Here is a 14917-nt window from a genome sequence, read left to right on the forward strand (position 1 = left end):
ATCTTTGTTCAGAAAACACCCCAGTACTCAGATGTTCCTGGGAAATGAAAGACATAGCACGTTATTTTTTTTGTTGAAAGTGGAGTAAATTATTATGCAGGCTGAGAGGGGTTCCCAAACTTTTTCATATGACTGTAGATGGAAAAGGCATTGCCAGCTGGTGGGAAAAGTGTCAGTTCTAGGGAGGATGGAAATTAATGAATTTAATTTTCTCAAGGTACCTGTTTCTTTGTCCAGATCATGAGTCTAAATGAACGGCATGATTATACGCCTCTAGGACTGGTTAAAATCTGACCTATTCCCCATGGCAGTCGGGCTTCTACCTCTGGGGTCTCTTTTTGTCCTTGAGCTTCTGACCCTGCGCACTGAGGATTAAGTGACAGCTGCAGTCGTTGATGGGCAGAGAAGGGGTCACTTCCCGCTGTCAACATCTATCTCTTGGTGTTTCATTTAATATTCAAGAAATACTCTCACAGGCTAAAAATATAGCAAGGAATTGATCCGCAGGCAGCGATGTCTAGAGAGGGGCATGGCATTCCTGGCTTGTCTTATTCTGACACAGTTCCTAGAGAGAGAGAATTGGCAGAAGGGAAACGGCATGTTTTTGTAATACAGGCACGCTCCTCTATCAGTACTCGGGGAACACATTATTTTATTTCTATTAGCTGCTAGATGAACAGCACATTCTCAGTGCCGATTAAACCAGTAACAGAATACATGTTATTTAAAGGCGGTTCAAAACCACTAATAAAATTGTGCCAAATGAAAGAAAATGTCATTCAAAGCAACTTTCCAATATACATTCATTACATCTTTTTCACTGGTTACAAGGCTCCGAGTAAATGGAATTGCTATTGAAAGCAGTGTCTGTGTTGCCATTTCTATTCTATGCACTGGCGGATTGAAACAATGTAGCAGAAAACGCTGATTAAGACGCCTGGAAAGAGGACTGATCTCTGCTACATTGTTTCAAAGACAGAAATGGCCACACAGATACTGCTTTCAGTAGCAATTACTTTTACTTATTACTATAAAACCATAGGAAATCTTTAATTATTGTATATTGGAGAGTTGCTTAGAATTACATTTTCTCTTATTAGGCAATATGTTATGTTTGGTTTTGGATCCACCGTTAAATTAACTTTTAGTATGATGTAAAAAATGCTGTTCAGAGACAATTGGCATTTGGCCTTCATTTTGTATTGTTTTTTTTTTAATTCTTTAGCTTTTTGTTCAGCAGCTATCTGGTTGCTAGGGGCCAATTTAACCTAGCAACCAGGCAGCGTCTTTAAAGGAGAATTCAACCCGTTACATAAAAAACCCTAACCCCCCTACCCTACGTAGACCCTCCTACCCCCCAGCCTACTTGGTACCCTGGGCAAATGCCCCTAACTTTTTTTTTTTTTTACATACCCCTTGGTGCAGATTCTGTCCTCGGGAGTTCAGGGCCACCATCTTATTTTCTTTGTAAAACTTCGGAAGCAGACCGTCGTTTTGGGCGCATAAGCATTTGGGGTAATATTCTGGTCCCGAACAGCTGCACATGCGCCGAAAGTCACGACAAATGTCACGAAAATTTCCGAATCCACTATTTTGGATTCGGCCGAACCCTCGAATTCTTTGCAAAAGATTCAGCCGAATTCTGAATACTAATTTTCATATGCAAATTAGGGTTGAGAAAGGGAAAACATTTTTGCTTCCTTGTTTTGTGACCAACAGTCACGTGATTTGCATATGCAAATTCGGATTCGTTTCGGCCGGGTAGAAGGATTCGGCTGAATCAGAATCCTGCTAAAAAAGGCCGAATCCTGTCCAAATCCAGAACCAAATCCTGGATTCGGTGCATCCCTAAAATTAATTAATTATAATGTCATTTTTGGCAATGTTTTTCCATTCCTTGTTGTGCGGGAATCGGCTGCAGCCTCTGAAAGGCTGAACTTAATAGGCTTGTGCTTTTTAGCAAGATTATTAGGTTGCTAATGCCTCCAGTGTAATTGACCTAAAGCAGATTCTCTGGAAAGCAAAGGCAGCAGCAGATACCTGCACTTTCCTGACTGTCAGCTAATCTCAGCTCAGTGACTGCACGAGGCCAGTGTTTGATAATAGCTATGGGCTGTAGGAGTCGTCTTTATTGCAAGTTTGCATTTACCCACTCTTATTTCCCCTGTTCTTATGCCTCTCCGCTGTATCTACAGATAATTACTACATGGCAGCACAGAAACCAGTGCAATTAGCATCAGAATTTAATAATCAGCAAACCTGTAGCATCAGCTTATATTACAGCCAGGGAAGCTCATTTTCTGCTGGATAATTAGTGACGAGCCCTAAGCTTAGCTTCTCAACAGCCAATCAGAGCCCACTGAGCATGTGAGTGTCACAGACACTTTCCAAGATGGTGACCCCCTGTGACAAGTTTGAAGTCCTGGATCATTGCTGCTATTGACAAGCTCAAACTTTAGCCTCGTGCAATAAGTTCACTATATATATAGCGTATTTGGCCACACTCATTTTTAGGATCTCTCTGTACAGACTATGAGCAAACTTAGGGGACTGTTCCTGCTGAATTGTGCTTAGTACAGGGAATACCTATGCTGCCATAGTTTTATGGGATCTCTCTGTACAGACTATGAGCAAACTTAGGGACTGTTCCTGCTGAATTGTGCTTAGTACAGGGGAATACCTATGCTGCCATAGTTTTATGGGATCTCTCTGTACAGACTATGAGCAAATTTAGGAGACTGTTCCTGCTGAATTGTGCTTAGTACAGGGGAATACCTATGCTGCCATAGTTTTATGGGATCTCTCTGTACAGACTATGAGCAAATTTAGGAGACTGTTCCTGCTGAATTGTGCTTAGTACAGTGGAATACCTATGCTGCCATAGTTTTATGGGATCTCTCTGTACAGACTATGAGCAAACGTAGGGGACTGTTCCTGCTGAATTGTGCTTAGTACAGGGAATACCTATGCTGCCATAGTTTTATGGGATCTCTCTGTACAGACTATGAGCAAACTTAGGGACTGTTCCTGCTGAATTGTGCTTAGTACAGGGAATACCTATGCTGACATAGTTTTATGGGATCTCTCTGTACAGACTATGAACAAACTTAGGGACTGTTCCTGCTGAATTGTGCTTAGTACAGGGGAATACCTATGCTGCCATAGTTTTATGGGATCTCTCTGTACAGACTATGAGCAAATTTAGGAGACTGTTCCTGCTGAATTGTGCTTAGTACAGGGGAATACCTATGCTGCCATAGTTTTATGGGATCTCTCTGTACAGACTATGAGCAAATTAGGAGACTGTTCCTGCTGAATTGTGCTTAGTACAGGGGAATACCTATGCTGCCATCGTTTTATGGATCTCTCTGTACAGACTATGAGCAAACTTAGGGCTGTTCCTGCTGAATTGTGCTTAGTACAGGGAAATACCTATGCTGCCATAGTTTTATGGGATCTCTCTGTACAGACTATGAGGCAAACTTAGGGGACTGTTCCTGCTGAATTGTGCTTAGTACAGGGAATACCTATGCTGACATAGGTTTTATGGGATCTCTCTGTACAGACTATGAGCAAACTTAGGGACTGTTCCTGCTGAATTGTGCTTAGTACAGGGGAATACCTATGCTGCCATAGTTTTATGGGATCTCTCTGTACAGACTATGAGCAAATTTAGAGACTGTTCCTGCTGAATTGTGCTTAGTACAGGGGAATACCTATTGCTGCCATAGTTTTATGGGATCTCTCTGTAACAGACTATGAGCAACTTAGGGACTGTTCCTGCTGAATTGTGCTTAGTACAGTGGATACCTATGCTGCCATAGTTTTATGGGATCTCTCTGTACAGACTATGAGCAAACTTAGGGGACTGTTCCTGCTGAATTGTGCTTAGTACAGGGAATACCTATGCTGACATAGTTTTATGGGATCTCTCTGTACAGACTATGAACAAACTTAGGGACTGTTCCTGCTGAATTGTGCTTAGTACAGGGGAATACCTATGCTGCCATAGTTTTATGGGATCTCTCTGTACAGACTATGAGCAAATTTAGGAGACTGTTCCTGCTGAATTGTGCTTAGTACAGGGGAATACCTATGCTGCCATAGTTTTATGGGATCTCTCTGTACAGACTATGAGCAAATTTAGGGGGCTGTTCCTGCTGAATTGTGCTTAGTACAGGGGAATACCTATGCTGCCATAGTTTTATGGGATCTCTCTGTACAGACTATGAACAAACTTAGGGACTGTTCCTGCTGAATTGTGCTTAGTACAGGGGAATACCTATGCTGCCATAGTTTTATGGGATCTCTCTGTACAGACTATGAGCAAACTTAGGGGACTGTTCCTGCTGAATTGTGCTTAGTACAGGGGAATACCTATGCTGCCATAGTTTTATGGGATCTCTCTGTACAGACTATGAGCAAATTTAGGAGACTGTTCCTGCTGAATTGTGCTTAGTACAGGGGAATACCTATGCTGCCATAGTTTTATGGTCTTGCAAGCTTGACTGTTCCTGCTGAGCATCATTTCTTACCCACTGTACTGCAGGACAAGAGGGAACTTCTAGCCTTTGGTTGGACATTCTTGGCGTTTCTTACATAGAATGATCTGGCTTTGCTAATTAGCACATTCCTTATTAACATTTATCTCATTAAATGAATAGAAGGTATCCCATGCAGACTGACTGTAGCCAAGAAATGATACAAAATGAAGTTAATAGAGACAGCATAATGGGCATATTTGTGTTTAACACGATGCCTTTGTTCTCAAAAACCCATGTTGTTAGTGCATATAAATAGGCTGCTGGGGAGCTGCAGATTACAGTGATTACATTGTGCAGCAGATGCTTTCAGGCAGTCGGCACTTTCAAACAGAGTGGCAAATTGAGTAGGCAGCGAAAAATTCAACCAACACCCAATTTTGCTTCATAATCTGTGCCCATCCCAACACAAACATATGCAAATTGTATGCTGGGAGGGGCGCAGATGATCTAGGGCAGGTAAAGTGCAGGCTGTTGTTGCAGGGGTTAACTTACATTACTATGTGCAAACGTGCCAGCTATACTCATTTACCAGTCGTGGATTTAAAGGGGTTGTTCACCTTTAAATTAACTGTTAATATGATATAGAGCGTGATATTTCGAGACAATTTGCCACTGGTTTCCCTTTTTTATTATATGTGGTTTTTGAGTTATTTAGCTTGGTTGCTAGGTTATTTATCACTCCAGCAACCGTGCATTGATATGAATAAGAGACTGGAATATAAATAGTAGAGGCCTGTATAGAAAGATAAGTAACGATAACAATACATTTGTAGCCTAAAGTTGGCCATAGACTCAAAGATCCGTCGCCCAACGACACATCTCCTGTTCTTCGGTCGACTAATCTCCCCGAACTGCCTCCCACCGGCTAGAATGTAAATTGCCGGCTGGGTGGCACTCGGAGCGATTCGTTTTTCGTGGAAACGTCGGGCGACTTCGGAAAACGAAGCGCTCCGAGTGCAATCCCGCCAGCGATTTACATTCTAGCCGGCGGGAAGCGGTTCGGGGAGATTAGTCGCCCGAAGAAGAGGAGATTTGTCGCCGGGCGACTAATCTCCCTGATAAAGGTGAACCTCCCCTTTTAAGGAATAGTTGGACCCCTTAATTATAGGCCATGCTATGATCTGCTGCACCCTATTTAATGACATGGGGCAGATAAGGCTGAAATCACATTCTGTTGCCGAGTGAAACATTTTTTTGGCACAATGTATTTGGGTTGCTAAAAGACAGGGTGCGCAGAATTTGCCCTAAACTTCCACAGCATGATTGGCTATTGGGGGCACACAGGTTGCCAAGGGGCATCCAATGCTGGACGTAAGGGCAGCCATGATATCAGACTCCCTATAGATGGGGCTGCACCTCCCAGACGTGCTGCGATATTTCTTCATTCAGACAAAGAACAGAGGCCTTTGTGCTTTATTCATTAATGAGCCATGTTTTTGTGTGGCTTTAAGTCAGACGCTGGCAATTATAAATGGCATGTATTCTTCCATAGTCATACGGCAGTTCTGCTTCATGGCTGCTGGGCAACCAGTGTGGCAACCTCCGCTCCTTTGGATAAATACACATGTACAGATAATAATACAGCTCCCTGTGTGACTGCAAAGCTTCCTCATTAGTTAATGCCTTGCTGTAGCCATTCTATAGTCTTATTGATCCCTGGGCTGGAAAGCTTTATATCAAGACTGATCAAGCTAGCCTTCCATCAGCCTTAAGCCATTATATTTATATTTATGCTCTCCCCTTTCCCCTTGTTTCTCCATTCACTTCCCTGGCACAGCAGATCTGTGTGTGTTTTTACTGACTCTGTGTTTTTCTCCCCCATAATGTCTATTGATATTTACACACCCCGGAGATTTTACTACATGTGTCAGCTTGATTTGTGTTGGGCTCTTACAGACACATTCTAGTTCTAAAGCTGCAATGCTGCCCCCCATAGACCATTCAGCATATGGCTTATATTGTGAATTACGTACCCCCTATTGTAAAGTATAAGGATAGTAGAAGTCACCGAAGCGTTCCATGACTTTAGCCTTATACAGGCAACTCCAAGGTAACTTCTAATATCCTCATATTTTCCAACAAGGGGAACTTTATTTATTATAATACACACGTTTTAGTGACAACAATGACATCACTAAGCTCTGTTTATAACTAATGACATCACTATGAACAGTTTATATAGTGTAAAATATAAGGATATTATAAGTTACCAAAGAGTTCCACGACTATATTAAAAAACACAAGGCCGAGGGGACTTCTAATATCTTCATCTTTTCCAACTAGGGGTATTTTATTATAATACGCAAGTTTCAGTGGCTCATGTGACAGAAATGACATCACTAAGCTCCGATTAAAACCGGTGACATCACTAAGCACTGTTCATAAGGATATAATTTACAGGATATTCATGTCTATTGTGTATTATAGCTATACACTGTGCCTTGTACTGATATGATCACTAAGCCTGTGGTGTCTATGGCAGAGGGACTTCAATTCCCACAATCCGACAAGTTGAAGGAGTGTTTGGATCAATCTGTGAGCCTAAGGGAATGCCATCCCGCCGGCGATTTACATTCTAGCCGGCGGGAGGCAGTTCAGGGAAATTAGTCGCCCTGAAGAAGAGGAGATTTGTCGCCGGGCGACTAATCTCCCCGAATCTGAGCATGTGCCCTGACCCTAAATTGGGTCAAATTCTGGTTGTTTGGTGAGGTCACCCAATGAGCACATATTTTCCCCTCCATATGTCCTCCTAATCTGGTTGATGTGTTTGCCTCTAGGGCATTCCAATTGGATTACAAAGGCAGGAACGCAAGCCGTTAGAGCGAAATGGTCTTTGATCTGTCGGGAAAATCAGACCTGCACGATCTGCCTGATTTTTCGGCCAGATATTGATAGGTGGACCAGTCAGAGGACCCTATACATGGGCAGATGAGCTGCTCAATCGGTCTGAAGGGCCCAAATCACTCAGAACTAGGGTTGACTTCTGGCCAGTATTTTACTGGCCTTGCCGGTAAAAATGATGGCTGATCCCAATGTTATTAATATATATAAATAAATTCCTATAAATATATAGGAAGGCCGGTATTTTTTTCCAGAAAAGGTGGCAACCCTAATGATCCAGGACTTCAAACTTGTCACAGGGGGTCACCATCTTGGAAAGTGTCTGTGACACTCACATGCTCAGTGGGCTCTGATTGGCTGTTGAGAAGCTAAGCTTAGGGCTCGTCACTAATTATCCAGCAGAAAATGAGCTTCCCTGGCTGTAATATAAGCTGATGCTACAGGTTTGCTGATTATTAAATTCTGATGCTAATTGCACTGGTTTCTGTGCTGCCATGTAGTAATTATCTGTATTAATTACTAATCAGCCTTATATTGTGCCATTTCTATTCTATGTGTACTGTATATTGTGAGTGTCTCCCTAAGCTCAGTAAGTGACAGCAGCACAGAGCATGTGCAGTGAATCAGCAGAAAAGAAGATGGGGAGCTACTGGGGCATCTTTGGAGACACAGATCTTTACTGCTAAAGGGCTGTGGTTGCCTTGGGCTGGTACTGAAGCACAAAATATCATGTACAACATTTCTAGCTACTTCTTTAATTAGGCTTTAGTTCTCCTTTAAGGTGTATCTTGATGCACATCCTGGGTTGCCATCAATAGGAACCCATAATACTACAATAGCAAGGCCCTGCTCCCAGCAGCCCTGACTATTAGCACAAAAAAGTACAGAAAAAAAAGAAAAGAAAGATGGGGAGCTACTGGGGCATCTTTGGAGACACAGATCTTTACTGCTAAAGGGCTGTGGTTGCCTTGGGCTGGTACAGAAGCACCAAATATAATGTACAACATTTCTAGCTATTATTTAAGCTTTAGTTCTCCTTTAAGGTGTTGCTTATGCAAAACAAGTTATTAAGCAAGGACTAATTGTGAAATGTAGGCTATAAAGGTGGCATTGGAGTAATTAGACTCTGTGCGTATCTCTTAATGAGCAGCTCTTCTATATAATGATAATTTATGGTTGTCTTCAAGAGCCCTTGAACAAGTAGAATATTCGGGCGCTTTCTGCTCAATATAAGTGTTTGCCGGCACTCGCCGCTTTTGCTTTTCCGTACATCAAAGGTCAAGTTTCACTCCTAAAATCCTTCCCTTCAGCAGAATTATTTCTGATCCCTCTATATTTATCTCCTCATGGCAGCCACGAAGTATGATTCCCTTTTAGTCACGTGTAGGTTTGTACTTTTGCCTAATGTCCGACGGATGAGTTTTCTGCTGTGATTCACCATTGTGCAAAGGTCACGAGAATGCGATAAATTTCTGCCTATGGTAATCGCACATTAGTAAAAATCTGACGACAGGTATGGGATCCGTTATCCGGAAACCCAATATCCAGAAAGCTCAGAGTTCCAATCTCCCATGGACTACATTATAATGAAATAATCCACATTTTTAAAAAGGATTTCTTTTTTCTCTGTAATAGTAAAACAGTAACTTGTACTTGGTCCCAACTAAGCTATAATTAATCCTTATTGGAAGCAAAACCAGCCTATTGGGTTTATTTAATTTCTGCATGATTTTCTATTAGACATAAAGTATGAAGATCTAAATTAGAGTAAGATCTGTTGAGTTAGGCCATCATTCGTATGTCAGTGGTACGGCACATGCTCACTGGGCTGCTGTTGAGAAGTCTAATCCTATGATAAAGTGCCTCTAAGGCACGAAATGCGTAAGGCTTTTGCCGTTATGTTTTTTGCCTAAATAAATACTTTTTTTACTGCATCAACCTGTGGAGTGTGCAGGGCCGCCATCAGGGGGGGACAGGGGGGAGAGTTGTAGGGGGCCCGAGGGTAAGGGGGGCTGGCCACGCCACACTTACTTGATTAGCCGGGCCCCCCATCTTTCTGAGAGCTGCTGACTTCAGGAAGGCATGGACGTTTAAGGGGCCCTGGCCACCAATTTTCTTATAATGAGGGGGGCCCTGGCCACCAATTTTGGCCACCAATTTTTTTTTCTCATGTGGGGTCCTAGCCACAAATATTTTTTAATGGGGAGGCCCTGGCCACAAATGTTTTTTTTTATGGAGGCCCTGACCACCAATATCTTTTTTATTTTTTTATGGAAAAAAAATGTGCAAACCCTAGCAACCAATATTTTTTTTGTTTTTTTACTGTGTGGTGGGGGGCGGATCTGTGGCGTGGGGAGGGCGGACCAGTAGGTGGGGCTTGCGGTGGGCGCAGCCCAGGGGGGCCAGGAAATATTGTCGTATGGGGCCCTGCAATTTCTGATGGCGGTCCTGGGAGTGTGGTCCGGAATGTGTCAGCCTTAGGTACCATTACTCTTATATTTCTAATGTGACCCTCTGGTAGTCAAAACCCTGGGTGCAAGTGGGTAGGAATGTATAAATTGTACTGATTTTTTTTCTTCCCTTTGTAGGAAGCGGCGCGACGGCTGTGGTCCAGGCTGCTTTCTGTGCTCCCAAGAAAGAGAAAGTGGCCATCAAGAGAATAAACCTGGAGAAATGCCAGACCAGTATGGATGAACTTCTGGTAATAACACTGATCTTAGCCTTTGCCTTATTATTATTGATAAGTCTAAAGTAAGTGGCTTTGCTGAGTCGCCTTGCCTAACACAAGCCCAAAAGGTTTAGACCACTACTCAATACTGTATCACATGACCTGCATGCAATGGAGCCTTCATAGACATCTGCACAGTTGCCTCTCCACCGCCTGCCATCACTAACCTAGAGACGATAGGGCTGCTGTCATGGTTATGCCCCTTGATTCGAGGGAAATCAAGGGGCATAACCATGTGCATGATGTTTTTTTCTGTGCTTTTTGTGCTAATAGTCAGGGCTGCTGGGAGCAGGGCCTTGCTATTGTAGTATTATGGGGTCTTATTGATGGCAACCCAGGATGTACATCAAGGTACACCTTAAAGGAGAACTAAAGCCTAACTAAAGAAGTAGCTAGAAATATTGTACATTATATTTTGTGCTTCAGTACCAGCCCAAAGCAACCACAGACCTTTAGCAGTAAAGATCTGTCTCTCCAAAGATGCCCCGGTAGCTCCCCATCTTCTTTTCTGCTGATTCACTGCACATGCTCTGTGCTGCTGTCACTTACTGAGCTTAGGGACCCACTCACAATATACAGTACACATAGAATAGAAATGTCACAATATAAGGCTGATTAGTACAGGTATAGGATCCCTTATCCGGAAACCCGAAATCCAGAAAGCTCCGAATTACGGAATGGCTGTCTCCCATAGACTCCATTTTATCCAAATTTTTAAAAATGATTTCCTTTTTCTCTGTAATAATAAAACAGTAGCTTGTACTTGATCCAAACTGAGATATCATTAATGCTTATTGGAAGCAAAACCAGCCTATTGGGTTTATTTAATGTTTAAATTAATTTCTAGTAGACTTAAGACATGAAGACCCAAATTACGGAAAGATCCGTTATCCATTCTGGATAACGGGTCCCATACCTGTAATTAATACAGATAACTACTACATGGCAGCACAGAAACCAGTGCAATTAGCATCAGAATTGAATTATCAGCAAACCTGTAGCATCATCTTATATTACAGCCAGGGAAGCTCATTTTCTGCTGGATAATTAGTGACGAGCCCTAAGCTTAGCTTCTCAACAGCCAATCAGAGCCCACTGAGCATGTGAGTGTCACAGACACTTTCCAAGATGGTGACCCCCTGTGACAAGTTTGAAGTCCTGGATCATTGCTGCTATTGACAAGCTGAAACTTTAGCCTCGTGCAATAAGTTTACTATATAAAATATGGTATTTTTAGCCATAATCATTTTTAGGGTTTAGTTCTCCTTTAATGGCTATAGCACACAGTAATGAGCAGCATTGCACCCTGTGGCCCTGACTTACTGACTCTGCTCACGTGTTCATAAATAGCCATATACACAAAAGCTGCTATTTTGCTGTGTAAGTAAAGCATTGAATACTCTATGGACATCTCTTTATAGACTGTTTTTGGCCCCTAGAGGTGCACAGAGTGGCTAGAAACTGACGCACAAGCCTGTTTTATAGAGCAGGTGGGCGCCCAACAAGGAATGTGCTCAAATATAATGTAGAACAAACACAGGGACTACTGCACAACATTAGCTATTGTAGAACTATAACTCGGAGCAGCCACAAATGATTAAATTCTGCAGGTCTCAAACGATACAATTTTCCTGTAACATCAATGTAATGCTGCATTATAACCTTCCTCCTCCTGTTTGCCGTCTCTCCATTTCATGACGTCATGCGCGGGAGCCATTAAAATGCAAATCTTCTCGTTATTTGTGGGACGCATTAAGGGAGTAGGAGAAATGTAATTGCGCCTTCATTGAATTGCAAAAGCCGACTCTGTGGTCACAAAATGGTCTTTAAATCATTTAACAGAATTGGTCATTATGGTTTGCAGATTAACAAGTGAACGCGCCTATTTTGTGGCCCCTTTGTTCATACGGGGCCACTGGTTTCACTCGGCAGGTCACAAGGCGTCACAGGTTTGCTTGCCACCTCTCATAGGCCTTCTGTTGTGTTACAAGGAACCAGGAGGGCACTTTGTTAGACCCCTGTAATAGACTAAGCTCTTGATATATGGACAGGGGCCATGCTAAGGATGCTGGGAACTGAAATAACCAAACTTCGCTCCCCTTTCTCCTAATCATTGGCTGATGGAGCACTTGAGCCCCCCGTGGCTGCTGCCAGATGAGTCGGCCTATTCGCACGGCAGTTTCCAAAGCTTCGTGTGCGAGCGCGTCTGGAATATTGTTTCACCTCCATGCGGATATTCCCATCTCACAGGCAGCCGCCATCAAATGGCCTGTAAGAGAATGGAATGCCTATTTATTATTCATGGGCCTTGTGATTCACGACTGTTGCATGCAACCACACATCAAACAGCTGATTTCTCATTTTCATTGTGTGCATTCTGCGAGTGCGACGTTAACCCCTTCACTGCTCTGGCAATCACAGCCCAGCTGCCTGGCACTCTACGGTTTGTTCCCAATCATTAGAACTATTTGTTATAAAACATATATTTGTAGAAAGAAAGAAAGAGACACAGATTCCCTTCTGGCTGCCGGTGCATAAGCATGCTGGCAGTTTTCCAGCCGTGACCTGGTATTTAAACATAAACAGCATATACGTGTTTCCTGAATTACATGGATTTTCTAATATTCAATAGGAAATAAACCCTACATCAAAGGACCAGTAATATAAAAAGTAATCATTTACTCACCTATACACACACACTAGTGCAAGCTATTGTTCAACAGTACCTATACACACACTAGTGCGAGCTATTGTTCAACAGTACCTATACACACACTAGTGCAAGCTATTGCTCATCAGGTATCTATACACACACAGTAGTGCAAGCTATTGCTCATCAGGTATCTATACACACATACTAGTGCAAGTTATTGCTCATCAAGTACCTATACACACACTAGTGCAAGCTATTGCTCATCAGGTATCTATACATAGGGGCATATTTATCAAGGCTTGAAAACTAGGAGGTCCCCCCAGCAATTCGGCAGGTTTTAAATGGCGAATGGTCAGAGTTGAATTTTTAAAGGGACTGTTCATTATAAATTTAGAATTTTCCATTTTTTTCAAAATTGAATTGAATTTGGACTATTTCCTAGTTGAAGCACACAAAATATAGCTCAAAATTCGAATTTTTTGAATTGGCCTTTGATAAATCTGCCCCATAGTGTGCAGACACACACACACACACTAGTACGCAGGGCTGCCATCAATAATCCTGGGAGCCCCATGTCACTAAGTCAGCAGGGCTGTCCCCTCAGGGGTCCTCCTTGGTACCTAGCAGAAAGTAAAAAGGGACCCTAATGAAAAAATGCCCCTTTACATATATGTCCAAACTCCTGATCTGCCCCACCACTGATTTGCACCTGTTGGGCAAAAACTGCATGGGGGTAACTTCAGCTGTGAGGGCCACGTTGGGGCACACACAAATGCCTTTTGAAGTCGCATGCAAGCGCATAATGATCAAGTCTTGCCAATTAGTTCCATGCATGTGCCCCAACAAGGCTGCTCGAACCGTCCACTCCTGGTGTGGGTGGCCTAGCTCTAGCTGGGTGCAATTTAAAAATAAAATACTGTAATCCCCAACCGGGCTCTATTAGCCCGCACCTTTGGGGATTACAGTATTTTATTTTTATTTGTTTTTCCCAACAGGTGCACTTTAACCGCTCCCATTGATCTACCAAAAACCAAACCATCCCGACTCACCACAAGTTCCGCCCCACTTCAAGATCCCCTTGATGGTGGCCCTGCTAGTGCAAGCTACTGCTTCTACGCGAGTGCTACTGTTCATGAACCACACAAGACTAAGCAGGTTTATTTACCCTTTATCCGAAAGGCTTGTTCATGTTTGCTGCACTGCTGCTTTCAGCTGCCAGTAATGGAGATAAGAATGCTCAGCATGCTGCTTGTGCTGGGAAAGGGAGGCTGCTCATTCTGCAGACCGGTATTTGCACCAGCGCAGCTCTGCTGGGACAGCGCATTCATCTTGTATTTATAGAAATGCACCTCAGGAGCAGGCAGAGGGCTGAGCTGAGAGCAAGTAACTTCATTCTAGAAAGGTTGGAAATTGCCGACGTGCTGAGCAGAGACTGTAAGTTAAAGAGATGTCAGCATTAACATAACCTTTCCCTTTCTGAGCACTTTGTATTATTCACAAGCCTATATTCTATTGACTATATCCTGAGGGAAGTTAAATATGGATTCCACTGGAATTCTGGGGAAAGTGTACTTAAAAGCCTTAAAGAATTCCCTAGAGTCCTAAAGAGATGTCTAGTGATCATGGAGATTACGCTTTTACTGAATGGCAGAATGTCTGCATACTCTGTCTTCATGTACAAACTATAAGCAGACTTATGGGGCTGTTCCTGCTGAATTGTGCTTAGTACAGGGGAATACCTATGCTGCCATAGTTTTATGGGATCTCTCTGTACAGACTATGAGCAAACTTAGGGGCTGTTCCAGCTCAATTGTGCTTAGTACATGGAATACCTATGCTGCCATAGTTTTATGGGATCTCTCTGTACAGACTATGAGCAAACTTAGGGGGCTGTTCCTGCTGAATTGTGCTTAGCACAGGGAATACCTATGCTGCCATAGTTTTATGGTATTTATCTGTACAGACTATGAGCAAACTTAGGGGCTGTTCCTGCTCAATTGTGCTTAGTACATGGAATACCTATGCTGCTATAGTTTCATGGGATCTCTCTGTACAGACTATGAGCAAACTTAGGGGCTGTTCCTGCTGAATTGTGCTTAGTACAGGGGAATACCTATGCTGCCATAGTTTTATGGGATCTCTCTATACAGA

General features: G+C 42.8%; 1 protein-coding gene across 1 annotated transcript in view; it reads left to right on the top strand.

Moving 5' to 3' along the window:
• oxsr1.S (oxidative stress responsive kinase 1 S homeolog) overlaps positions 1–14917 on the top strand; it is a 59521-nt gene that overhangs the window by 18695 nt on the left and 25909 nt on the right. Inside the window, 1 exon segment of the mRNA NM_001093467.1 lies at positions 9974–10086. Coding sequence (NP_001086936.1) covers positions 9974–10086 — 113 coding nt within the window.

This window comes from Xenopus laevis, chromosome 6S (genome assembly GCF_017654675.1).
Source record: "Xenopus laevis strain J_2021 chromosome 6S, Xenopus_laevis_v10.1, whole genome shotgun sequence".
Taxonomy (NCBI): Eukaryota; Metazoa; Chordata; class Amphibia; order Anura; family Pipidae; genus Xenopus; species Xenopus laevis.